Below are 25,436 nucleotides of genomic sequence, written 5' to 3'. Positions count from 1 at the left end.
GTATCTCTTTCAATAAAGGCAGCGCTATTCCGAAGTTTTATCTTCCTCTGACAGGTCTGTTCGTTACAAATACATTTAGCATATTTAATTTAGGTATTGGTGTAAAAGTAGCAAAATGAATTAAACACCATGAAAAAAATCTGGTATGTGGTATTTGGCCAAATGTCTCTTTTTGTTTGGTTTTGGCCCAAAATTATCCTTTCAGTGCATCTCTAGAAATTATAGTCGTCTCTTATAACATGGTCAAAAACGATTCATTTTCTATTACTCCAGTGTTCAATGGTTTGCCCTATCTTTACTGATTTACTGATAAAATAAAGCAAGTAAGGCTGAAAATGTTCGTGTCACGTTACAACCCCTGACTCCTCCCTTTTGGGTGTGTGTTTACGTTGTCTACGTCTCGTCATCTGTGGATCTCCGTGGGTGTGGTTGTGTCCGAGTGTTCATTGGTCTCACCTGTGGCTTGTCTCGTCAACACTTGGGGCTTATGTGGTTCGTCTATTTAATGTGCGTCCGCGCAGTGTCCCATGCTTGTTTTTGTCTGAGTCTTTCATGTTTAAGAGTGTGATTGTTTCACGTGCGCTATTCGCACTATATTGATGTGAAATAAAAGTTACATTTGTGAAAGCAAGGATTCTGTGCCTTCTCCTTCGCCCTGCCCCGAGCGTCACAGTTTGTAGATTAGTACAGTTCATACACAGTCCAGCAATTACAGTGGAATATTTTAATATTTAATATTTTATGGACTTTTGCAAATCCATAACAATTTTTATTTGTAAAGATTAACAGTACAGAAGTTTAACAGTATAAATAATTAAAGAATTAGTATTGTAACATTAGAATCATGAAAGCTATAAACAGTACAATTGGTTATAGATTTTTCAAATAAAAAAATTATGAAAGACCAGTAAAAGTGTAAAAGAAAGTAAGATGACATGATTACAAAGCTATGTCTACTGTGAATGATTCAGACAAACATCAGCAAAACTGTAACTTTCAGACAATGAATGCTCGTGGTTCATTTGGTGTTTTATGGTGTCTGCTTTTTCAGCTTATCATATGCGAGCTTCACCCCTGTTCCAATAGCAAGAATGCTACCAGTTGCAATTGCCACAGGTCCCAATATTACAGCCTCTGCCACCCCAAGTGCCACCCCTCCTGCCACGACTATTCCTGCCCCCACCGCTGATCCCACGCTTAGTACCACGTCTTTAATCTTTTCATTCCTAATCTCCCTAATCTCCATCTTCTCCCTAATCTCCCTAATCTTCCTAATCTTTTTCTGGGCCTGTTGAAACATCTCGTTGGTGTAGTGCTTGCCCCCATTCTTCTTCACCATCTCATCTATCATTTGCAGGAGCTCTGTGACCTGAGTCCTGTTATTTACATTGTTATTGTTGAATCCAAAATATCCACCATACCTTTTGATCAATTTCCAAAGGTCATCATTTTTCTTTAAAAACTGATCCAATTTTTTTCCTTTCAGCTGATCGACATGAGTGAACAGAAAGATGGTGTATTTTAAGGCCTCTTTCCCAAAAAACTTCTGAATCCACTCCACAGCATTTTGCTCCTCCTGTGTGAACCTCCCCACACTGATCACCAGCAGGAATGCATGAGGACCAGGAAGACACATGTGCACACACTTCTCTATTTGAGCAGATGTTTCTTTCTCTGTCAATGATCCAAAGATGCCAGGTGTATCCACCACTGTGACTGTTCTACCCATATGGTTGTTCATAGTCTTTTTGCTGCACTCCTCTGTAACTGATGAAGGTGAAGCTTCTGCTGTAAAGGCATCTTCTGTGCTCAGGATGGTGTTTCCTGATGAACTCTTTCCCACTCCAGTTTTACCCACCAGAACAATCCTCACTTCAGAATCTGTGAAACAGTAAATTTCAAATGAACATGCAGTAGGTGATTTCTAAATACTCGATCACTGATAATGTATTGTAAGCCTATACTAGTTGTTGACTGCATAATGTATTTAATGTTCCAAAGTGTTGTGATTGTCTTTGAATATATCAAAATGCTCTGTTTCATAATTAGTGATACCTTCTGTATCTTTAGAGTATGTTTTATTTATTCGTATGTCATGATAAACATTAGTCCTGTATATATTTTTTGCTCACAGCTGTAGTTTATAAAGCTGATTTGTGTTGACCATGATACATGTTTTTTGAAGCTGTGTTTGCTGCCATAGAAATATGCATTTACTGACACCGATGTCAATATCACAGTATGCTCCAGGAAATGCAGCTTCAGTTTGTAGTTTTAAGTTCATTTATTTGTAATTGGATTCATATTTGAATGTATACTCACCAGAACGCTTATTGTTAAAAGATGCTGTAAGAAAAACAAAACTGTAATTCAAAAATTCTGTCTTTTGGATTCAGACGACACACAACCCTAACCTAAAAGCAATGTGTCAGTATATCAGCATATCAGTGTGTTTTTGTGTCAGTGTGCCCATCTGTCAGTGTGTCATTGTGTTGGTGTGTCGTCCTCACCACCTGCTCCCCATTACAGGTTGTTTTAACAGATTACCTGTTCTCCAATTAGAGTATGCTAATAAGGACAACCTGTTCCTTCCTCTTCACTGTTTCTTAGCTGTGCTGCTTGGTTTCCTCTTTAATTACAATTCAGTAATGATTCATGTTTCTGTTTCTCTGTCTTGGGTCTGTTTCTCTGTCCCCACATTGCTCTAACCTCCACCGTCCTGCTCTGTCTCCTCTCCTTCAGCTTCAGAACCCTCTTCCCCCCTCTCCTCCTCCTCCTTGTCCCAACAGTAGTCCAATTTCCACTAATGCCCTGTTGAACAACAGCACCAGTGGCGGTCGTTGTTAACCCGGGCCTCGACCAATCCGGTATGGAATTTCTGTTTTTGATCCGCATCATTTGATTTGGTGCAGTTTTTACACCGCATGCCCTTCCTGACGCAACCCTCCCTATTTATCCGGGCTTGGAACCGGCACTAAAATACACTGGTGTGTGCACCCTAGTGGCTAGGTTTTAGTAAAAAATTTTCTAAACTGTGATAATGGTTGCATTATTTGTAGTATGTTTATAATTTATAATGCAAAATTTTAATTGACATTTTAGTTAATAATTTCCATCACGCTACCTCATACAGTGCTTCTCCATAATCAGTGTGAACTATGAACCTGCTTTCGGCTGACAAGACAGTCAATGTCAGGTTGCATGTTTGTTACTGCCAATCGCAACAGGTGATGTAAATGTTCATCAGCGAGCCTGGATCAAGCTGCTTGGCAATTGCCCCGTAGCCCTTTCCAGCCTTGTGGAGGTCTACAATTTTGTCTCTGGTGTCTTTGGACAGCTCTTTGGTCTTAGCCAGGTTAGTAGCTGGAGTCTTACCAATTGTGTGGGGTGGACAGGTAGTCTTAATGCAGCTAACGACCGCAAACAGGTGTGTCTACTTTAGAATAAGTGGTGGTTGACTTTTTAGAGGTGGACTAAGAGGTCTTTGATTGCCAGAATTTCTGCTGATTGGAAGATGTTGTAAACCTATACCAGTTGCTGACTGCATAATGTATTTAATGTTCCAAATTGTTGTGATTGTCTTTGAATATATCAAAATGCTCTATGTTTCATAATTAGTGATACCTTCTGTATCTATAAAGTATGTTTTATTTATTCGTATGTCATGATAAACATTAGTCCTGTATATATCATTTTTTCTCACAGCTGTAATTTATAAAGCTGATTTGTGTTGACCATGATACATGTTTTTTTTAAGCTGTATTTGCTGCCATAGAAATATGCATTTACTTACACCGATGTCAATATCACAGTATGCTCCAGGAAATGTAGCTTCAGTTTGTAGTTTTAAGTTCATTTATTTGTAATTGGATTCATATTTGAATGTATACTCACCAGAACTCTCATCATTGTTAAAAGATGCTGTAAGAAAAACAAAACTGTATTTCAAAAATTCAATTTTCTGGATTCAGATGACAAACATGCCTAATCCTAACCTAAAAGCAATGTGTCAGTATATCAACATATCGGTGTGTTTTTGTGTCAGTGTGCCCATGTGTCAGTGTGTCATTGTGTTGGTGTGTTGTTGTGTCGTCCTCAACCACCTGCTCCCCATTACAGGCTGTTTTAACAGATTACCAGTTCTCCAGTTAGAGTATGCTAATAAGGACTACCTGTTCCTTCCTCTTCACTGTTTTTAGCTGTGCTGCCTGGTTTCCTGTTTAATTTAGATTCAGTAATGATTCATGTTTCTGTTTCTCTGTCCCCACATTGCTCAGTTTGTCTGTGTACTGATTTCCTGCCTGTTCCCAGTTACTGTTGCTTGACTACACTATATTCCTGTGCCTGCTGTGTAGTTTACTTTTTGCCATGTACTTCTTCTTTACTTGGCAATTGCCGCGTAGCCCTTTCCAGTCTTGTGGAGGTCTACAATTTTGTCTCTGGTGTCTTTGGACAGCTCTTTGGTCTTAGCCAGGTTAGTAGTTGGAGTCTTACCGATTGTGTGGGGTGGACAGGTAGTCTTAATGCAGCTAACGACCGTAAACAGGTGTGTCTAATTTAGAATAAGTGGTGGTGGAGTTTTTAGAGGTGGACTAACAGGTCTTTGATGGCCAGTATTTCAGCTGATTGGAAGATGTTCAAATGCTTAGTTGCCACAGTAACTAGGGGTGCAGGAAAAAATCGATTCGAGCTCGAATCGCGTTTCTAACATTGAACGATTCAGAATAGATTCTCATTTTCAAAAAATCGATTTTTGTTTAGGTGCGGGTGTGCCTTCTCAGCCACCGTAGTGCTAGGCAAAACGAGGAAACAGCTTTGACTATGTACAGGCATGCAAAGCCTAGGCTAAAGACGGTTGTGTTAGGGTGACCATATTTTTGTTTGGGAAAACCAGGACACGGGGGGGGGGGGGGGGGGGGGGGTTTGGCGAACGTAAGTTGTCGAGCGTGGGGGGGGGGGGGGGGGGGTGGGTTGGGGTGGCGAACGTAAGTTGTCGAGCGGATGGGGGGGGGGGTTGGCGAACGTAAGTTGTTGGTTCTCCGCCAGTTGAGACTAGCCGGGTTTCCATCCAAACCTTTCGAAAAAACAATAGTGGTTTTATGTCCATCTGGCAGTTACGCATTTTTGCACGTTGAGGTTTTGAAACATTTTTTTCTTTTTCTTTTCTATACATGGAGAAGTTAAATTCAATTTTTGCTCTCTCCAGAACTGTTTTTGTATGCATTTGCCATTTTTACATCGCGATCGTGTACAGAACCACATGACTTGAGGCATGATACGTCATCGTTTATGCGAAAAACCCTTTTCCATCCAGTTTTTCCGAATTTTGGCAATGCGATAGTCTAACTTTTCCACCTCCTCCTAGCGTAAAAATCTTTTTGCGATATTTGGGGCTTTTTTCGAATTTTGGTCTTTTTCCATCCAGTTTTTTTCATGCACATTTTCAAAATGCGCAAAAACTCGGTGGATGGAAAACCCTCTTATAATGAGGCTCTCAACTGATGAGGCTCAGGGATTCCGTGTCATACAGCGCCATGCTCAGGGTCCTAGTGCCTGTAGGATGAATGGCCCGATTAACGTAATTTAAAAACCAGGACATTTCCACAGTTTTAAAAAATATCCCGGGACGCCCGGGACACGACGTGAAATACGGACATGTCCCGGGAAATACGGACGTTTGGTCACCCTAGGTTGTGTAGTGTATGGTATTTGTTGTTGCGCCGCTGAAGTATGAAGAAAAAGAAGTACAAATGGCTCTGCGGTCTTTGAAAACATTTGGAAACACTTTAGATTTTATCATCAACCTGGCCCAGGTAAGAATGGGCTTGATCGTTTGCACACGCATAAAGGCGCTACAGCTGATATTCGGCAGTTACAGTGATTATAACTTAGTACATTCAGCACTCTAGTTTTGTCCTAACTAGATTATTAGACATAATACTGCTGTAATACTGCAAAGTCGTGGTCAGAGGTGAACTTCGGTATAGCCAGTGTGTATTTTATTTAAAATAATTAACACTCTCGAGCCACTGTGTCTTTGGACATAGATAATGCCGTCCCATTTGCTGTGATGGTTAATTAAAGTCTAGCTCTTATTTATGCATAGAAACGTAAATCGACAATATAATCTGTAGCATCTTTATGCCAGATAAACGAGGGGAGTCGGAATTCGACAACACTGGCTGAAAGCCAAATCTGTCGCACATGAAATGCTACAGTCACCATTCAGAAACTGATCAGTTCAGTAGATATATGCAGCTTTTAGAAAGTATGGTATATATATATATATATATATATATATATATATTTTTTTTTTTTTTCATCTGTGAAGTGGAAGTTCTGGCAGCTAACGTAACAGCACTTTAATTTTTGGAAGCACTTTCATATATGTTTCATTTTTGTGATTTGTTAAGGAAAAAAGTGTAATTTTGTTTCTGGAAGTGGCATGTTTTCAAAAATAGGCAGCTAGCCTAAGCCTAAAACTTGTACAAAGCAATTTGTTGTTTTTACAAAAAGAGCAGTATTTTTGTATAATTACATTTTTGAGTAGTGGCAAGTTCTGGCAGTTAGCCTAAGCCTACCAATGTTATTTATTTTATTAGTTTTATTAGTTTAATGTAGTGTTCTGATAACTGTGAGCAGTTCAAGTAGCTTGAGTGTCAGCCTCAAAGATATTGTGTTGTGTTTGTACAAGTTAAAAACATATGTGCAAGAATAAATAAATCAGACATATTGTCTTGGATTTACCTTTGTGTGTTTACGTTATTGCAATATGCTAATCAAACATTTACAATTATAATATCTTTATAAATGTATTCTGCTTTCATTTGAATCGAGAATCGTTTTTGAATTGGATCGTGACTCCAAGAATCGATTCTGAATCGAATTGTGGGATTCCCAAAGATTCACAGCCCTAGCAGTAACATAAAAAGAAATTATTTTTTTAATCAAACATTCTGATTTCTGGATTTTTATTTTTTGTATATTTAATTTTTCACAAATAGTCCGGTCCTCTGGGAGACTGAAGAACAGTGAGCTGGCCTTTTAGTTAAAAAGTTTACAATATTCTGTGAACCAGTAAATTTCAAATGAACATGCAGTAGGTGATTTCTAAATACTCGATCACTGATAATATATTGTAAACCTATACCAGTTGCTGACTGCATAATGTATTTAATGTTCCAAACTGTTGTGATTGTCTTTGAATATATCAAAATGCTCTATGTTTTATAATTAGTGATACATTCTGTATCCATAAAATATGTTTTATTTTTATAATAAGTTTGGGGTCACTTAGAAATGTTCTTTTTTTTAAAGAAAAGCAGTTTTTTTTCTCAATTTAGCTAACATTAAATGCATCAAAAATACACTCTATACATTATTTTTTATTGTAAATGACTATTCTAGCTGTAAACGTCTGGTTTTTAATGCAATATCTACATAGCTGTATGGAGACCCATTTCCAACAACCATCACTCCAGTGTTCTAATGGTACATTGTGTTTGCTAACTGTGTAAGGAGGCTATTGGATATTTAGAAAACCCTTGAAAACCCTTGTGCAAGTAGGTTAGCACAGCTGAAAACAGTTTTGCTGATTGGAGAAGCTATAAAACTGACCTTCCTTTAAGCTAGTTGAGAATCTGGAGCATTACAATTGTTGGTTCGATTAAACTCACAAAATGGCCAGAAAAAGACAACTTTCAATTGAAACTCGACAGTCTATTCTTGTTCTGAGAAATGAAGGCTATTCCATGCGAGACATTGTCAAGAAACTGAAGATTTCCTACAATGGTGTGTACTACTCCCTTCAGAGGAGAGCACAGACAGGCTCTAACCAGAGTAGAAGGAGAAGTGGAAGGCCCCGCTGCACAACTGAGCAAGAAGACAAGTACATTAGAGTCTCAAGTTTGAGAAATCGACCCCTCACATGTCCTCAACTGGCAGCTTCATTAAATAGTACCCGCAAAACGCCGATGTCAACGTCTACAGTGAAGAGGAGGCTCCAGGATGCTGGCCTTCAGGGCAGAGTGGCAAAGAAAAAGTCATATCTGAGACTGGCTAATAAAAGAAAAAGATTAATATGGGCAAAAGAACACAGACATTGGACAGAGGAAGATTGGATAAAAGTGTTATGGACGAATCAAAGTTTGAGGTCTTTGGATCACACAGACGAACATTTGTGAGATGCAGAACAACTGAAAAGATGCTGGATGAGTGCCTGACACCATCTGTCAAACATGGTGGAGGTAATGTGATGGTCTGGGGTTGCTTTGGTGCTGGTAAAGTGGGAGATTTGTACAAGGTAAAAGGGATTTTGAATAAGGAAGGCTATCACTCCATTTTGCAACACCATGCCATACCCTGTTGACAGCACTTGATTGGATCCAATTTCATCCTGCAACAGGACAATGACCCAAAGCACACCTCCAAATTATGCACAAACTATTTAGAGAAGAAGCAGGCAGCTGGTGTTTTATCGGTAATGGAGTGGCCAGCGCAGTCACCAGATCTCAACCCCATTGAGCTGTTGTGGGAGCAGCTTGACCGTATGGTACGAAAAAAGTGCCCATTAACCCAATCAAACTTGTGGGAGCGGCTTCTGGAAGCATGGGGTGAAATTTCTCCAGATTACCTCAGCAAATTAACAGCTAGAATGCCAAAGGTCTGCAATGCTGTAATTGCTGCTAAGGGAGCATTCTTTGACGAAAGCAAAGTTTAAAGTAGAAAATTATTAAAAAAAAAAAAAAAAAAAAAACATTATTTCTACCTTGTCAATGTCTGTACTATATTTCTATTCATTTTGCAACTCATTTGATAAATAAAAGTATGAGATTTCAGGGAAAACACAAAATTGTCTAGGTGACCCCAAACTTTTGAACGGTAGTGTATATGTCATAATTCCCTCCATGCCTTTTCACCATTCTCAATTAAAGCAGTCTCAGTTGACACTTGTTTGTCATGTTTTTTCTCACAGCTGTAGTTTATAAAGCTGATTTGTGTTGACCATGATACAGACATCCCAAGTCTCCCGCATTTCAGTAGTGGCTCCCTGATGCCCGCGAGTCACATATAATCTCCCGGAATTGGATTCATATTTGAATGTATACTCACCAGAACTCTCATCATTGGTAAAAGATGCTGTAAGAAAAACAAAACTGTATTTCAAAAATTCTATTTTCTGGATTCAGAGGACACACAAGCCTAATCCTAACCTAAAAGCAATGTGTCATATCAACGTATCAGTGTGTTTTTGTGTCAGTGTGCCCATCTGTCAGTGTGTCATTGTGTTGGTGTGTTGTTGTGTCGTCCTCAACCACCTGCTCCCCATTACAGGCTGTTTTAACAGATTACCTGTTCTCCAATTAGAGTATGCTAATAAGGACAACCTGTTCCTTCCTCTTCACTGTTTCGTAGCTGTGCTGCTTGGTTTATTCTTTAATTACGATTCAGTAATGATTCATTTTTTTGTTTCTCTGTCCCCACATTGCTCAGTTTGTGTACTGATTTCCTGCCTGTTCCCAGTTGCTGTTGCTTGACTACACTATATTCCCGTGTACTTCTTTATTTCCTCTGCCTAACCTGCACTGCCCTGTTTGCCTGTGTAATCCTTCAACATCAGATTTGAATACAGAAGTGAATGGTGCTGACAAGGAAAATGAAAGCTCAAGTGTACATGTGCACATATGGTAACATTTTAAACTGGCTACTGTACAATATTCTAAGTGTTTCTGTTATTACATTCACAAATATTATATTTTAATTCGGTGATGCAAATGTTCATCAGCGAGCCTGGATCAAGCTGCTTGGCAATTTCCCTGTAGCCCTAGGGTGGACAGGTGTCTTTATGCAGCTAACGACCGCAAACAGGTGCTTCTAATTTAGAATAAGTGGAGGTGGACTTTTTAGAGGTGGACTAACAGGTCTTTGAGGGCCAAAATTTTTGCTGATTGGCAAAAATACTTACAAATTATTTTTAAAAATCATACATTGTGATTTCCAGATTTGCTACACTGTGACGACTGGTGTAGTCAAAGAAAGCTCAGGTCAAAACCAGATCAAGGGAGAAAAAATAATAATCCAATGTCAATGTGAAAAAGCAGTCCAAGTCAGGCAGAGGTACAAAATCCAAAAAAGGTGAGAAACAGTCAAACCAGGTCAAACCATAAAAAACCACAGAACAAAAAATGGCTGATCTTCCTGAGGACCGCCTCAAAACAGATCCTCCTATTACCTACATTGGGATAGATGTATTTGGACCATGGACAGTTGTCTCTCAGCGCACTCGAGGAGGCTATGCACGTAACAAACGATGGGCAGTCATTTTCACATGATTGTGTGTCCGTGCTGTCCATATTGAGTTGATTGAATCAATGGACACATCCAGCTTTCTGAACGCACTTCGACGCTTCTTTGCCCTAAGGGGCCCTGTAAAACAAATACGCTCCGATTGTGGTTCCAATTTTGTTGGTGCTTGTAAAGAACTGCTCATGGTCCTGGAGGAACCAAGTGTTAAAACCTACCTAAGTGAGGAACAGTGTTGGGAACGTTACTTTAAAAAAGTAATTAGTTATAGTTACTCACTACTTGTTCAAAAAAGTAACTGAGTTAGTAACTGAATTACTCTATAATAAAAGTAACTCGTTACCAGGGAAAGTAACTATTTGCATTACAGTAAAAAAAAAAAAGTTATATGCCAATGAATAAGGATTTTTTGAAAAAGCAGTTTTCACAGTCAGTTGAAATGAGTAGATCAGAAAGGTGTTTAACTTTTGATATTTATTGCACATCAACAAACTAGTGCAGGATAAAATCCTTTAAAATCCCAAATCTTTGTAAAAAAAAAAAAAGTAAACAGTTACACTATATAAAGTGCATTTACATCTATCAAATTAAATTAAATTCTCTCAACCTGAGACAACTGGTTTGTTCACAACAGAAGTAAACTTAACAATAAAACCTCTATTCTTAATTAAATAAATCAAATACCCAGTCTGGTAGACATTCAGGAACTTGCATTTTCTTTAATAATGTTCATATCGCCACCTTGAAAATACTCATTTTTCTTCTGCTTGCTCCTGACTCGCCATTTCTGCCTCCTCTCCGTTTGTGTCGTGTGTCACTGGTGTGCTTCGGCACACGTGTAAAAACACTGGCTCTGATTGGCTACCATACGCTGCCTTAGCCAATCGCTTACTGACTTGTTAAGTTAAACAGGTATTACACAGAGAACTCCTCACTAGCCTGGGCAGCGGTCCGCTCGGATTAATGTTAGTATATCAATATATAGTAACATTTACATTTATGGCATTTGGCAGACGCCCTTATCCAGAGCGACTTACATTTTTATCTCATTTTTATACAAGTGAGCAATTGAGGGTTAAGGGCCTTGCTCAGGGGCACCTCAGTCATGGCCTGAGGTCTGGGAATCGAACCCAGGACCCTCCGGTCACAAGACCACTTCCCTAACCACCAGGCCATGACTCCCCGTAGCCCCGATATAGTAACGCACCGCTTTTAATGACCAGTAACATCAACGGCGTTGTAACGACAGGAAAAGTAATTAATTATATTATCCCGTTACTGACAAAATGACGCCGTTACCTAACGCCGTTAAAAATAACGGCGTTATTCGCAACACTGGTGAGGAAGGTTGTCGCTGGGTTTTTAATCCTCCCCATGCCTCCCATATGGGTGGGGCTTGGGAGAGGATGATTGGCATCTGTCGGCGCATATTGGATCCTAACCCTAGCTCCTGCATACGGCCGAGTTACGGCTCACTCATGAAGTGTTGTGTACACTTATGGCAGAGGTCTCTGCAATAGTGAATGCAAGACCTTTGGCTCCCATTTCTAGCGATCCTGATTCACCTGCTCTCTTGACCCCAGCCATGTTGCTAACCCAAAAGGCCAGCCCTCTTCTTCCTGTGCCAGGTACATTCGACACCAAAGATCTATTCCGACAAAAATGGAAGTACAACATCTTGCAAATGTCTTTTGGGAGCGTTGGAGGCTTGAATACCTCAGCACTCTACAGAGCCGCAGGAAATGGCAGACCGAGAGGTCTTCTGTCAAAGAAGGGGAATTGGTCTTGCTGAAGGACATTCAAGTTAAGAGAAACGAATGGCCTATGGCTCGCATAACACAAGTTTTTCCTGGCAGTGATGAGAACGTCAGGAAAGTTGAGCTGAAAGTTGTTAAAGGTGGTACTGCAAAGACTTACCTCAGACCAATTTCCCAAATAATCTATCTCATGTCACCATCATAGATGGAAATAATTTTGATAGGGTATAGTGGTATTTTACAATTCCAGATGGGGAGTGTTCTGACTGTTATTTTGTTATTCCCCTTTACAGCCACTGGTGGTGCTGTTAATGTCATTAATGCTCTGTCACTTAATTCTGATTTGCTAGTTTAGTCACATGGCGAGGTTCATAGGTCAATGTGGCCATCTTAGACCGAGCTGTGCATGTGATGAAGCAGGTGTAACAACTTTACAAGCATCTCTATCCATCCTCACGGTTTGTGCCATATCTTTCACTGTTTTGTAAGTACAACCTTTTGCAGTATGTTTTAAGATGCATTAGTAGAATATTACATATATCTGTGACCTGTTAGTACAGTTAGCTGCATTTCTGTTTCATGCTCTGTGTGGATGCATGGTCATGGTGCTTTACAAATGTTGATGTACACTGTATTAAGATATGTGATGTTTGTTTGCAGTTTCACAAGTGAAATGGGAATTTGGAAAAAGTAAACACTGAAGACACTGAAACGCCTTTGGTCCAGCTCTTTATTCAAACCCTATTGTTTAGCTATCTGTCAAGTTGTGTTAGGCTACATGCAATAAGGACAGAATAAAGATCAATGCAATAGAAAATGCTTGGCATGCTTCCAACTGTTGTGGGTTGGAGGCTGGATGCAAGTGCGGACTTTGAAGGAGATTAATAACAAAACTAAAGAAACCACAGGAAGTAGGGCTGGGCGATAAAACTATAAGGTCATTATAACGTCTCAATGGAAATATGACGCATTTGATTGAAATCGATAAAATTCAATTCCCGCCATGTTTTGACAGACAACATGAATAGCCAATGACAATAGCGCCACCCAGACCAATCAAGTGGATGAACTAGAGTATTTGAAACAACCATTTCAGGGTTGGTTGAAGCATACAGCACTGAAAGTATGAGTAGTGGCAGCTTAGCGCACATGCTAATAAATAAATACGCAAAGCAAGTTCATCAAAATGAGGTGTGCACTACATTTCTGATACACACTACAAATTCAGAAACGCTGCAAATCCAGCCACGTCATGCCCAACTCTGCCCTCCTCCCTTGTCCCACCTTGTCTCCCCGTTTCCAGAATTCCCTCTGTCTGTCACACCCCCTGCACTCACTGTTTTCACCTGTGTCTCGTTTCACTTCCCTGTTTCTGTGTATTTAGTTTCCCCTGCCCAGTCTATCGTTGTTGGTCGTTGATTGCAAGTATCCTCATGTTGCCTTGTCTCCGCCCGCCTCCGATTCTCCCTCCGATTAGTTTGTTTCCCCTTTTGTGTCATGTGCCTCGCCCGTTGATTCCCTCCATGCTTTTTCATCATTCTCAATTAAAGCAGTCTCAGTTGACCCTTGTTTATGTTTCCCTTTCAGTTTCTTCCCGTTTATTATCTGTGATTCTCCTAGTAGTGTTTAAACTAGGGAGTTTTTCCTTGCCACTGTCGCCTTTGGCTTGCTCACTGGGGGCTAGGACTCGGCACTTGTAAAGCTGCTTTGTGACAACAACTGTTGTAAAAAGCGCTATATAAATAAAATTTGATTGATTGATTGAAATGTTTAGGTTCTAACTTTAGGTTGTTCTCCTTGTCGCTTTCTCATTCCTTTGTGTTCAGTGAGTTTAAATGTGTAGTTGTATAGTTATTCTCCTTAGTTATCTTTCCTCGTTTATCTATCATGTTAGCTCCTGTGTGTTTCCCGTTTATAGCGCTTCCCTGTTGCCGTGTCTTCCCTCGTTGTATATTAAACTAATAATTCTAATTGCATTATTCTGCGTTTGCGTCATGCCTGCCCATTGAAACAGTTACTGAATGACCGACCCTAGTAATATGACACTAGCTCCCTAGTAATATGACCTGTAAGAAAAAAGAAATTTTAAGGTGAAACAACTTAATGTTTAAACTTAATGTTTCCCAGGGAGACTGTGGGAGAGCAGAAGTGAAGAGACCACAGTGGCCTTGAGAAGAACAGAACGAGCCCATTCAGTGAGAAGAACAGACAAGCAGTTTTGAGAAAAACAGGCAGACAACTAGAGAGGAGCCGGCGGGGGCTTTGAGTGAGAGCAGCAAAGGTGAGGGGAGTTATCGAAACTTAGAGAGGAAGAGTATGAAAGAGAGGACATCGCCCAGCATGGGAACTTTTTGCTCGGATGCTGCTGGGATCCACTGGGGTCAGGTAGGCTTCTAGGCAACTACCACCAGTGCACTGGAGAGTTTGTACCACGTATACTTTGATTATATTGTATTCATTTATATTCTATATAAATTAATCTAAAAGAACTTTTGGTGTCAAGACTTTGTTTGGGTCACTCAGTCAAAACCAATCGGTTCATCGGGGCAGTGTTGGGGCCTATCTGGGATTTTAAGCCTTAGTTTCTGTCTAAATACCTAGCTAGTTCACTACATTTAAAGAGCATTTAGCTTGAAATAAAGTGATAAGCGATTTTATCACGTGTAAGAAAAATGATGCAATGTCTCAAAACTAGGGGTGTCACGAGATCTCGCGAGACATAACTCGGCGAGATTTCTCGTCGCGTTAAAAATCTCGCGGGATATGTGATCCAGCAAGCAGCCAAAATGATGTCGGAAAATACAAGTATTACTATTGAAGATGCCCCCGCCACTTTCAAATAATTGTTTGGCAGCATTTTGGGTACCCGGTGGAAATGATAAATGGCAAGAGAGTGACTGATAAGACACGGACCATATGCAAGGATAATACGAGCACAACGCAGACATTTACAGCAACCACCACAGCTCAGTACTCAAATCAACATATCTCACTTGAACAGAGGTAGCAGGAACAGAAAGGCACACTTTGGCAAGTTGAGACAGCAAAAGAAATCGGGAGCAGTGTGGGGATGCTAATATGTGGAAATGCTAATATTCTTAAAAATGAACATGACAGTGTAGTTGCAGCATATTCAATGACATGCTTGGTCAGGCTCTGTTTGCACTATTTGCGCTCTGTATTGACAGAGAAGAACTTTTTGTTTTGCACATAATACAGTGAGTCCTGCTTAACGACGGACCAGAGTTACGACCGACTTTTTATTTTATTTTGCGCGGTGTGCGGAGGAGCAGTGGCAGCACTGTGGAGTAGGGGTGTGACGAGACACTCAGCTCACGAGACGAGACACGATATTGGGTTCACGAGATCGAGACGAGACTGTAACGTATTGACCAGGCACAGAGGGATCCAAACGCGGAAGAATACCGCTTTTATTTAAATGAGACACTCGTACAGAAAACGGCAAGTGTATCACTAGCACTGGGATCAGTAGCAACAGTGTTTTCTTGGCATGGTCCAGGGTCGGTCCAGGGTCATAACGGGGGAGCAGAAGTCAGGAGGTACAGAGGGACTAGGCAGGAGACAAGGTCGGGAACGTAAGCGAGGGTCAGAACACAGGAGAGCAAACAGGTAATCGAAAGGCTTGGTATGCGGCATGTGTCGGCAATACTTCGTGACTAGGAAGTGGAATGTGGGCGTATAAGTATAGTATACAGGGGGGCGTGGTGATGAGCGTCAGGTGAGGCTGGTTCAGTGGAGATCAGGTGGCATTCCTTACAGAGACGAGATTTTAAGAATACTAAAATTACAAATTATATGACTGGACAACAGCCTTTTATTTAACTGACTTACACATGCATTTTGAAAGGTTTTATTATACCTCTTAACATGCATTATGTAAGCATGCACTTTTAATAAACTTCTTCCTCTACAAATTGAAATTAAAATAAAATTTCATAAAAGTTAAAATAAAATAAATAGGATTAAATATTTCTCTTTTTCAAGTGCAAACAATATTACAGTGAGTCCCCGCCTAATGACAGTGTTAGAGACTGAAAAGTTCGTCGTAAAGCAGTTTTTGTCATTAAGCGCGACCCTAGATTTAGATACGCTTTGATCGTAAATACAGTGTAGAAAAAAAGTAACAATGTTCTCATGCGTATAGCGTGAGAGAGAGCGATCGGGTTGCCGAGATGGGCTTATCGTACACAACACTCCACTGTGCTGCCAGTGCTCCTCCACGCACTGCGCGGAATAAAATAAAAAGTCAGTCGTAACTCTGATCCGTCGTTAAGAAGGGACTCACTGTATTATGTGCAAAACAAAAAGTTTTTCTCTGTCAATACAGAGTGCAAATAGTGCAAACAGAGCGTGACCAAGTATGTCACTGAATTTGCTGCAACTATACTGTCATGTTCATTTTTAAGAATATTAGCATCCCCACACAGCTCCTGATATCCTTTGCTGTCTCAACTTGCCTTTCTGTCCCTGCTACCTCCGTTCAAGTGAGATATGTTGATTTGAGTACTGACACGAGATCTCATCACATCCCTACTGTGGAGTATTGTGGAGTGTTGTGTACGAGCACCGCTAAGGCATCACAGCCCACCTCGGCAACGTGATCGCTCTCTCACGCTGTACGCACGAGAACATTGTTAGTTTTTTTTATACTGTATTTACGATTAAAGCGTATCTAAATCTAGGGTCACGCTTAACGACGAAAACGGCTTTACCATGGACTTTTCAGTATCTAACCCCGTCGTTAAGCGGGGACTCACTATAATATTGTTTGCGCTTGAAAAAAAGGAGAAATATTTTATTTTATTTATTTTATTTTAACTTTTATGAAATTTAAATTTCAATTTGTAGAGGAAGAAGTTTATTAAAAGTTCATGCTTACATAATGCATGTTGAGATATAATAAAACATTTCAAAATGCATGTGTAACTCAGTTAAATAAAAGTCTGTTGTCCAGTCATATAATTTGTCATTTTAGTGTTCTTAAGATCTCGTCTCGTTCTCGTGAACATAATATCGTGTCTCGTCTCATCTCGTGAGCTGAGTGTATTGTCACACCCCTACTCAAAACGATTCCACAAAATAGCCTAAACATAACCTGGTAAGATGAATGGAATAACACTGTAGGCTTGTAACTAGAAACAAGAGTTGTATTATACAGGATCTCATTACATACAATGTAATGAGATTGAATTAGTAAAGGTCTTGTAGATGTAGATTGCTAGGTAATTAAGCCTGAAAAAGTGTATGCCTTAGTTTTTATCTAAATACATAGCTAGCTACATTTAAAGACCTTTACCCTTAGTTTTTGTCTAAATAGCTAGTTATCTATCTAGCTACATTTAAAGAGCATTAGAAATTCCAGTCCAGTTGTGCTTAATTTCGATTCCTCCGCAGAATCTGACTCCCCTCGTTTGCGTGCACATAAAGACGCTATAGATGATATTTGGGTTAAAATTAAAGCCTCCATTAAAAAGGTTAATGTAAAAAGGGTTATATTATTAGACACTTGTTGAACGTAGAGATGTGCTTTTTGTGGAATAGCATACACATGAGGATGTCACCAAAATAAAAAAAAGATGTTAACCAGACATTTCAGTCCTGAGAGTTACAGTGATTATAATGTAGTTCACTGAGCACTCTTGTTTTGTTTTGCTATGATGAATAATTGAAGATTACGCCTTATTTATCCATACAAACAACGGAAATCGCAAATATCATCTGTTGCATCTTTATATGTGTGCAAACGAGGGGAGTCAGATTCTGCCGAGGAGTTGTAACAGCGGCATTCAACATAATGAGAGACTATATGTAAAGGGATTTATGATTCACTGTCTGTGATGTTCAATCAGACTCTAAAATTTTGTTCATTCCCTTATCCGTGTTTCTGCCCCTCAGTTTCAACTTTTCTTCTTCAGTTACAATTCTTATTAAACTTTGGAACTCTTTCCTGACACCCGTGTGTTGTGAATCTAAAGACAATATCAAAGCCTTTATACTGTATAACAACTCTTGTGATTAACAATCTGCAGGTTGTAGCCAGAAACGAGTTGTATTATAGTCGTGTTGTTAATTTCTCACTTAAAGTTTAAAGGAAATAGCGTTTTGATTTATATCGTGATATATATCGATATCGATTGATATGAAAAAGTTATCGTGATAAGATTTTTTCCCATATCGCTCAACTCTAACAGGAAGTATACAGACGTGAAACCAATACAAAGCAAACATTTATTTCCCACTTTGTCACCATCTTGTGAGTGGTGTTCCTTGTGATACCTGTGTCTTCCTTCCTCAGTATAAATATTCCTCTGTACATCTTAGCCCTGTGGGTTGTTGCTTGTGAACCCTTTCGTTCATGGACTTTTGATGTTTGTGAATATGTTAAGTGATTGCTGTTTATATCTTTTACTTCCGTATTAACAAAATTCTTTTGTTTAAACATAGCTTGATTTGTACAGCCTCCCATAGCCACAGGCATCTTAATTTGATATTTAATTTGATCCATATTTTAATGAATACTCACCAGACCGGTCGTCTGAATTCTCATCATTTTGAAGCAAACGTACTGGAAGAAACCAAAAATTAAAAAAATTCAGAAGACAGACAGAAAGAGAGAAAGAAACCCACAAGATGTATCAGTGTATCACTGTGGTAGTGTATCACTGTGTTAGTGGGTCTGTGTATCAGTGTGTTAGTCTATCCGTGTGTCAGGGTGGCAATGATTGTCAGTGTAACAGTGTGTCAGAATATCCATGTATGAGTGTGCCGGTGTTGTATGAGTGTGCCGGTGTATCTGTGTGGCAGTTTATCAGTCTGCAAGTGTATCTGTGGCAGAGTGTCAGTGTGGCAGTGTATCAGTGTGTCAATGTATCACTTTGTCAGTGTGGCAGTGTGTCAGGCTATTTTAACATATCACCTGTTCTCTATTCTAATCTATTCTGCCTGTTTCTTCTTGGTTTATATTGTTTTTTTTAGCTGTGCTGCTTTGTTCCCAATAGTTATCTTTCTCATTCTGCTAATTGCCGTAAATGATTCTTAATTTTACAGCTCCTTCAACAAAAACCTTTTAAGTTAACATGTGTTTACTCAGGATCTTTTTTGTTTGTTTGGCTATTTAATGAAGCTAATAAAACCTTTATGAACATTTTATCTTCTTAAACCCTTGTTCTTGAAGTTCCACATATTTGAAACATGTAAACACATACTTTGCTTGCACCTGTTTCTGCATGATGGAACTACAGCTTTGATGCATTCCCATCCCTGCCTAAACCTTCCTTAATGCACATAGTCAGCACACTTTGTAGTTGTTCTATCTTTTAGACCTAACCTAAACCCAAACTTGCTCTGCTGGCCATATTTGTGTCCACACATGTGGGAAATGTTGATCTGAATGATTCATTTTACAACTGTGTAAAAACACGTTGTAAACATTTAAAATGTTATATTTATATATTAAATATATTATTTTATTTTTGACTTATAAAAGTTACAAACAGTAGATTTTTTAAAGCTTACCACAACAATTTATGATCTATTACAAAGCAAACTTTGACCCAAAAACTGCCAGGCCTGGTTCCCTCCTCCCCCGTAGATGAACATGCCTCTCATTGCTTGACTGTCTGTGTTATCAATGCTTGTATGTGCTATGGGGATTTTTTTGCATATTCACAGTGTTGTCCTGTTGAGAAAATAATCTGTGATCATATTTTTTTGTCTCCTCCTAATGTTTATCTCTTTTCACCGCTATCAGTGAACGGTGGCGCAATTTTATTATTTTTTTATGCTGCAGGGCCGCTCTGGGTTCACGGTGCTTTACACTGAGGCCCCAGGGGAGCAGTAATTTCCTTCGGGATCAAGAAGTTCTATATATTCAATATTAAATTCAGTTCAACACTGTAAACGACTGCTGTAATTTTTACAGTAAATATTTACAATACCATCTTGTATTCTGAAATTACTGCATATTACTGTGTTTTGTTATGATTCATGTGAGCTGCTGTCCAGTCTTAATAGGTTTTTGTAGAATTTACAGCAAGTTCATGAATGCAAGGAGCTCTGGAATTACTAATGGTCAATTGATAATCAAACTTTGACGGCGTTCTTTAATTAATTCAAAACACAATACTTGTACTTTTTACTTTCAGTACTTGAGTAATACATTTTTGAATAAACTACTTGCGATACTTAAGTACAAAAAATGCTGAATACTTCTGTACTTCTACTTAACCCTGGAGAACCCAAGAACCCTTTTCTTTTTTGGAAAATTATAAACTATGCATTAAATGACTGCTATAAGTTCCCTGAACACAAAAATGCCTCCAGAGGTGTCAATTCCAGGTTCAGAAAGTTAAAGTCCTCACCAGGATTTTCTCAAGCTTGCTAGATTTTCTAATTAGTGCAATCCAGGTAAAATTAGTGGAATCAACACAATCCAGGAACCCTGAGCAAAATCCTGGTGAGGACTTTTACTTTCTGAACCTGGAATTGACACTTCTGTGTGCCTTACAGTCATGCTGGTAAAGAAGCCATGCATTGATTACCGCAACAGACAAGAAATGCCAGAAGAACATCATGTACTAGCAACGGGTTCTGATGGGAAACTTACAGCGTGCAAGATGTGCTTCCAGCACTGGACGAGTCATTGGACAAGTCACTGTCTTGAGAAGAAGATACACCACCATCTCTTTCATGCGGTTGAAACAGCTCATCAGAATGGCTATCACTGTCAAATTCAGGGCCAAAGTCACTAACATCAGCTTCAAGTTGCTCTAATACTTGTAAGTTGTCACTGTAATGTCACTAAGTTTTACAGTGAACTTTTGCTTTCTGTCTTGAAAAGGGAGCAGCCATACCCCCTAAAAATAAAGAGGTATTTACTTTTTTTGTCTCTGCTCCTGTACTACCATGGTAACTTACTAAAACATATAAAAAATGCATTTATTTCAAGGCTTTAACCAAATACAAGACTGTCACAATGTTGTATCTACAAAGGACCAATACACCCAGAGGGTCATTTTTGACCCATTGTTTTTTGAACTAGCTAATAGTCACTAATTTATCCTAAAACAATATAAAACTTACTTCTATGTGAGATAGTAATAGTGTACTGTATTATGTACTGTAGTACACCAGTATACTATTATAATCTCACACCACGCTCTTTTGTGTGTTTAAGAACTATTTAAACAAAGCCTATCAACTGAAAAACCTTCCACTTTCAGCTTGGATGCTGGACTTGTTAGACAGTGTCATTATGCTTCATATATCAACAAGGTAATGGTGAATGTTACAAAATGTTTCATACTCACCCTGATCACTCATGTCTTCAAAATAATGTTTTTTCTTCTTCCTGGTTGAAACAATACTGTCACAGCAATCTCACAGGCACCACTGAGGATTTCTCTTCCGTTATTTTGCAGAAGTCTGTTCAGCTTATACAATCTATGAAAAAAGTGATTGTTAAAAGGAGATATGTTGTTGGACAGTGATCAACCTTCAGCAAGATTGGTTTGAACTTTCAGCTAACCTCAACATGTATGTTCTTTTGTATACACACAGAATCGAAAGTGCAGTCACCCCTCCCCATACCATATCATACTGTATATATGATATCATCAAACTACAATGGCAAAACCAAAATATAATTATGAAATAGCCTTAGGAATGCCATCTTGTGGGCATTCTTGTAAATATACAGTGTGTTTATAAAATATGGTGACTTGTGGATGCTTGTAGGTCTTTGATGGTCTGGTATACATGTGACTGAGTTGTATCCACTTCCATGGAACAGGGTGACATGAGCATGAGTGCAGCTTCAAAAGACCTTTATCTCCAGCACTTTCTCAGGACCATGCTCTCCGTGTAGTGGCACCTCAACAGTCTGGTTGGCCTCCTAGCCCAGCACATTCTGTTGGGGCTGGTATATGTTGATCATTATTGTGTTTTAATGTTCAGTACAGATCTTTTTCCTTAGGTTTCCTCAGTTCATTGCTACCATAGCAACAACTGGCAATACAGGTAAAATATGCTGAAGAGCTAAGATGACTCAGTCACTCACCATTACAGACTCAGCAAGTGTTGATAAGCATGGCAAAATGTCATGATAAATTATCTGATTAAACACTCACTTTTGAGACCTTTTTTTTAAAAACCTACTTTCTAAAAAAATGACACGACAAATCTTACAAGGGGGAATGTAACGCAGCATGAGCTGCGGAGCAAGGGGACGGACACAAATGCTGAGAAGAGCGAGATTTATTAAAGGGCATACCATCATCGGAGTCCGAGAAGCAGTCAGGGGTCATAACAGGAGGGCAGTCCAAATAACATGCATACACGGGCATAACAAAACCAGGGAAACACTGACAAGGCAGGAAGAAACAGGAAACATAAGTAACAGGCGATAAGCAAACAAAACTTGAACGTACCACGAAACAACCAAGAATATCCGACAAAGGACATGGGAGACTCAGGGGCTAATATACACAGAACTGAAAACAAGGAACGGGCGTGGTAGATAATAGGGAATCACGGAGACAAATGAGCAGGGCGGGGTGAACAGGCAAGGAACACAGACACGAGGGAACCCGGAGTGACTGCCAAGGAAGGGGGGCACGGCCATACATGACATTACCCCCCCTCAAGGGCAGACAGGACAGGAACCAGACTAGGACAGGGAACCACGGGGCATGACGCGGGACAGCGGACACGGGGCAGGACACTATAGGACAGACCGGAGGGACAGGACCAGACAACAGGACGTGGGACCTGGGGCATGGCAGAGACCGGAGACAGGGGGACTGGCCAAGTGGAGGGTCGGGGCATGGCAGCACATACAGGACCAGGGACAAGGGGAGACCAGACAGGACCAGGGCGAGGCACAGGAGCGGGGCTGGACAGGACCGGACCAGGAACAGACACGGGAGTGGGGCCAGGGGACAGGGCAGAGGCAAACACTGAGGCAAAGATGCCATGGACAACAGAGACCGGGACAGGAACAAAGTGAGTGATCACTTGGGGAACAGACATGGGGACCGGGACAGAGACGACACCACTGGACACAGACACAGGAATGGGCACAAGGACACGAACAGGTACACACATAGGAACGGGACCAACACAAAACCAGGGACGGAAGACGGGAGCAAGGGAAACATGGGCAACGAAACATGAGAGGCACAGGGTCCATGCCCACTAGAGGGCAGTACAGTCTCCGGGGTAACAGATGTGGCCGGCTGGCGGGCAGCGGGAGCAGGCGTGGCCGGCTGGCGGGCAGCGGGAACAGGCGTGGCCGGCTGGCGGGCAGCGGGAACAGGGGAGGCCGGGTGGCGGGCCGCAGGGACTGGACGACGGGATGCAGGGCTGACGTCATCAGAGGGCGAGATGGCTGGGCAGGGGGCGAAGCCGCCATGCAGACGCCATCTGGACGCGGATCCACCATGCAGACACCATCGGGAGGCGGGGCCGCCGAGCAGACGCCATCAGGAGGCGGGTCCGCCGAGCAGACGCTATCGGGAGGCGGGGCCGCCGAATAGACTCAGTCATCGGGGGGCGTGGCCACCGGAACGCAGTCATCGGGGGGGCGTGGCCACCGGAACGCAGTCATCGGGAGGCGTGGACAACCCCCTCCGGGTCGCGGGAACAGGAGGCAGGGGTGCCGGGGTCCCCGAGACGACGTCGTCTGGAGCCGGGACCAACGGGCTGACGTCCTCAGGAGGCGGGAACAACGGGCTGATGTCCTCAGGGGGGCGTGACCGCCACACCGACGTCATCGGGGGGCGGGGCCTCCCGGCTGACGTGGCCACTACTCCCCCCAAAAAATTCTCAGGTCCTCTTCCACGGGGTCCTGGGCGAGCATGGCAGAACACACAGACACACAAGCTCCTCGGTTGCTCTCTCTGTGATGGCGCCGCCTCCCTCGGGGCGTCGGGAGCTCGCAGTGGTCATAGAGAGCAAACCGAGGGTTAAGCAAACGCTCATCTGTGCACTCAAAGCAGACACACAGCGCTCGATAGGAGTCTCGTCGCAAAAGTCAGTCGAAACTGAAAGCGGCTGCGCTTTCTTCGGTCTGCGACGAGACTTCCTTGTTCCCACTGCGCCAGGGGTATTCCTGTCTCTGGTTTGTTCGAACTGTAATACCGGAGAGTCGAACCGAATTAAACCAGCCAACATCTCATTACAGCGAACGGACTTACCAGAGTCCCGCTCTCTCGCTGTGTCCTTGCATGGTCGGATATTATGTAACGCAGCATGAGCTGCGGAGCGAGGGGACGGACACAAATGCTGAGACTAGCGAGATTTATTAAAGGGCATACCATCATCGGAGTCCGAGAAGCAGTCAGGGGTCCTAACAGGAGGGCAGTCCGAATAACATGCATACACGGGCATAACGAAACCAGGGAAACACTGACAAGGCAGGGAGAAACAGGAAACACGAGAAACAGGCGATAAGCAAACAAAACTTGAACGTACCACGAAACAACCAAGAACAACCAAGAATATCCGACGAAGGACATGGGAGACTCAGGGGCTAATATACACAGAACTGAAAACAAGGAACAGGTGATGACAATGATACAGGGGCGTGGTAGATAATAGGGAATCACGGAGACAAACGAGCAGGGCGGGGTGAACGGGCAAGGAACACCGACACGAGGGAACCCGGAGTGACTGCTAAGGAAGGGGGGCGCGGCCATACGTGACAGGGAAAGAAAGAAATTTTAATCTTGTATATAATTAGTGTCATTTAATCCCATGCATGCAGCTCAGACTGAGAATTTACATCAGTCTTAATCAGCATGAGATTTCTCTTTCTCCTTCCAAAGTATACTGCTCACCATAGCTATAGTAAAATCGGGTAACCATACTATTAGGTATGTTAATGCATGATTTTCTGACCCAGTTTACAAAGTTATTTAGTAGTACCCAATTTTATTTGAGTATCCAGTTGTGTTGTGCTGTAATGTGCTCCAAGCCCCTTACAGTTCAGTGTGACACTGAAAGCTACAGGAGGTTATAGGCATTAACACTAGAGCTCCTAGAGAAGCGAAAAATTTCACAGGGCTTGGTAGGGTCCATGTAGCCCACTCCCCTGCTGTGAAGGGATTAACGCCCATTGTCTTGGTAATGCGGTGGAAGCGGCTCACCCCCAGCTCATACGCCTGCCAAAGCACAAGCTGGCTCACCCCCAAGCTCATATGACCAAAACACCAAACGTGATACTTCACGAAAAAGTTGAAGTTACAAGCAGACTGTATGTTACCGATACTACAACAAACGGCAGAAAATTTGTAGACTCGTGTTTCAAAAGTTACAATTCAATCGCACGTAGAGACGACAGTTTCTCTAATGAGTCCC

The 25,436-nt window shown here is 41.2% G+C and overlaps 1 protein-coding gene across 2 annotated transcripts; it reads right to left on the bottom strand.

Moving 5' to 3' along the window:
- Positions 1-802: 802 nt before the first annotated feature.
- LOC143496601 (GTPase IMAP family member 9-like) lies at positions 803-21,583 on the bottom strand. 2 transcript variants are annotated; one of them, XM_076992773.1, is made up of 7 exons: positions 21,389-21,583; positions 20,686-20,802; positions 18,604-18,645; positions 9,112-9,138; positions 3,895-3,921; positions 2,323-2,346; positions 803-1,881 (listed from the first exon to the last, which is right to left on the bottom strand). In XM_076992773.1, the coding sequence occupies exons 1-7, from the start codon at positions 21,399-21,401 to the stop codon at positions 1,031-1,033; spliced, it is 1,101 nt and encodes a 366-aa protein (XP_076848888.1). In that variant the 5' UTR covers positions 21,402-21,583; the 3' UTR covers positions 803-1,030. The 2 variants fall into 2 exon arrangements, with proteins under 2 accessions (XP_076848888.1, XP_076848889.1); XM_076992774.1 differs by lacking the exon at positions 9,112-9,138.
- Positions 21,584-25,436: the final 3,853 nt, after the last annotated feature.

This window comes from Brachyhypopomus gauderio, unplaced genomic scaffold, assembly GCF_052324685.1.
Source record: "Brachyhypopomus gauderio isolate BG-103 unplaced genomic scaffold, BGAUD_0.2 sc97, whole genome shotgun sequence".
Lineage (NCBI taxonomy): Eukaryota > Metazoa > Chordata > Actinopteri > Gymnotiformes > Hypopomidae > Brachyhypopomus > Brachyhypopomus gauderio.
Note: the sequence above shows the minus strand (reverse complement) of the source record. Positions and strands in the feature narration are given on the sequence as shown.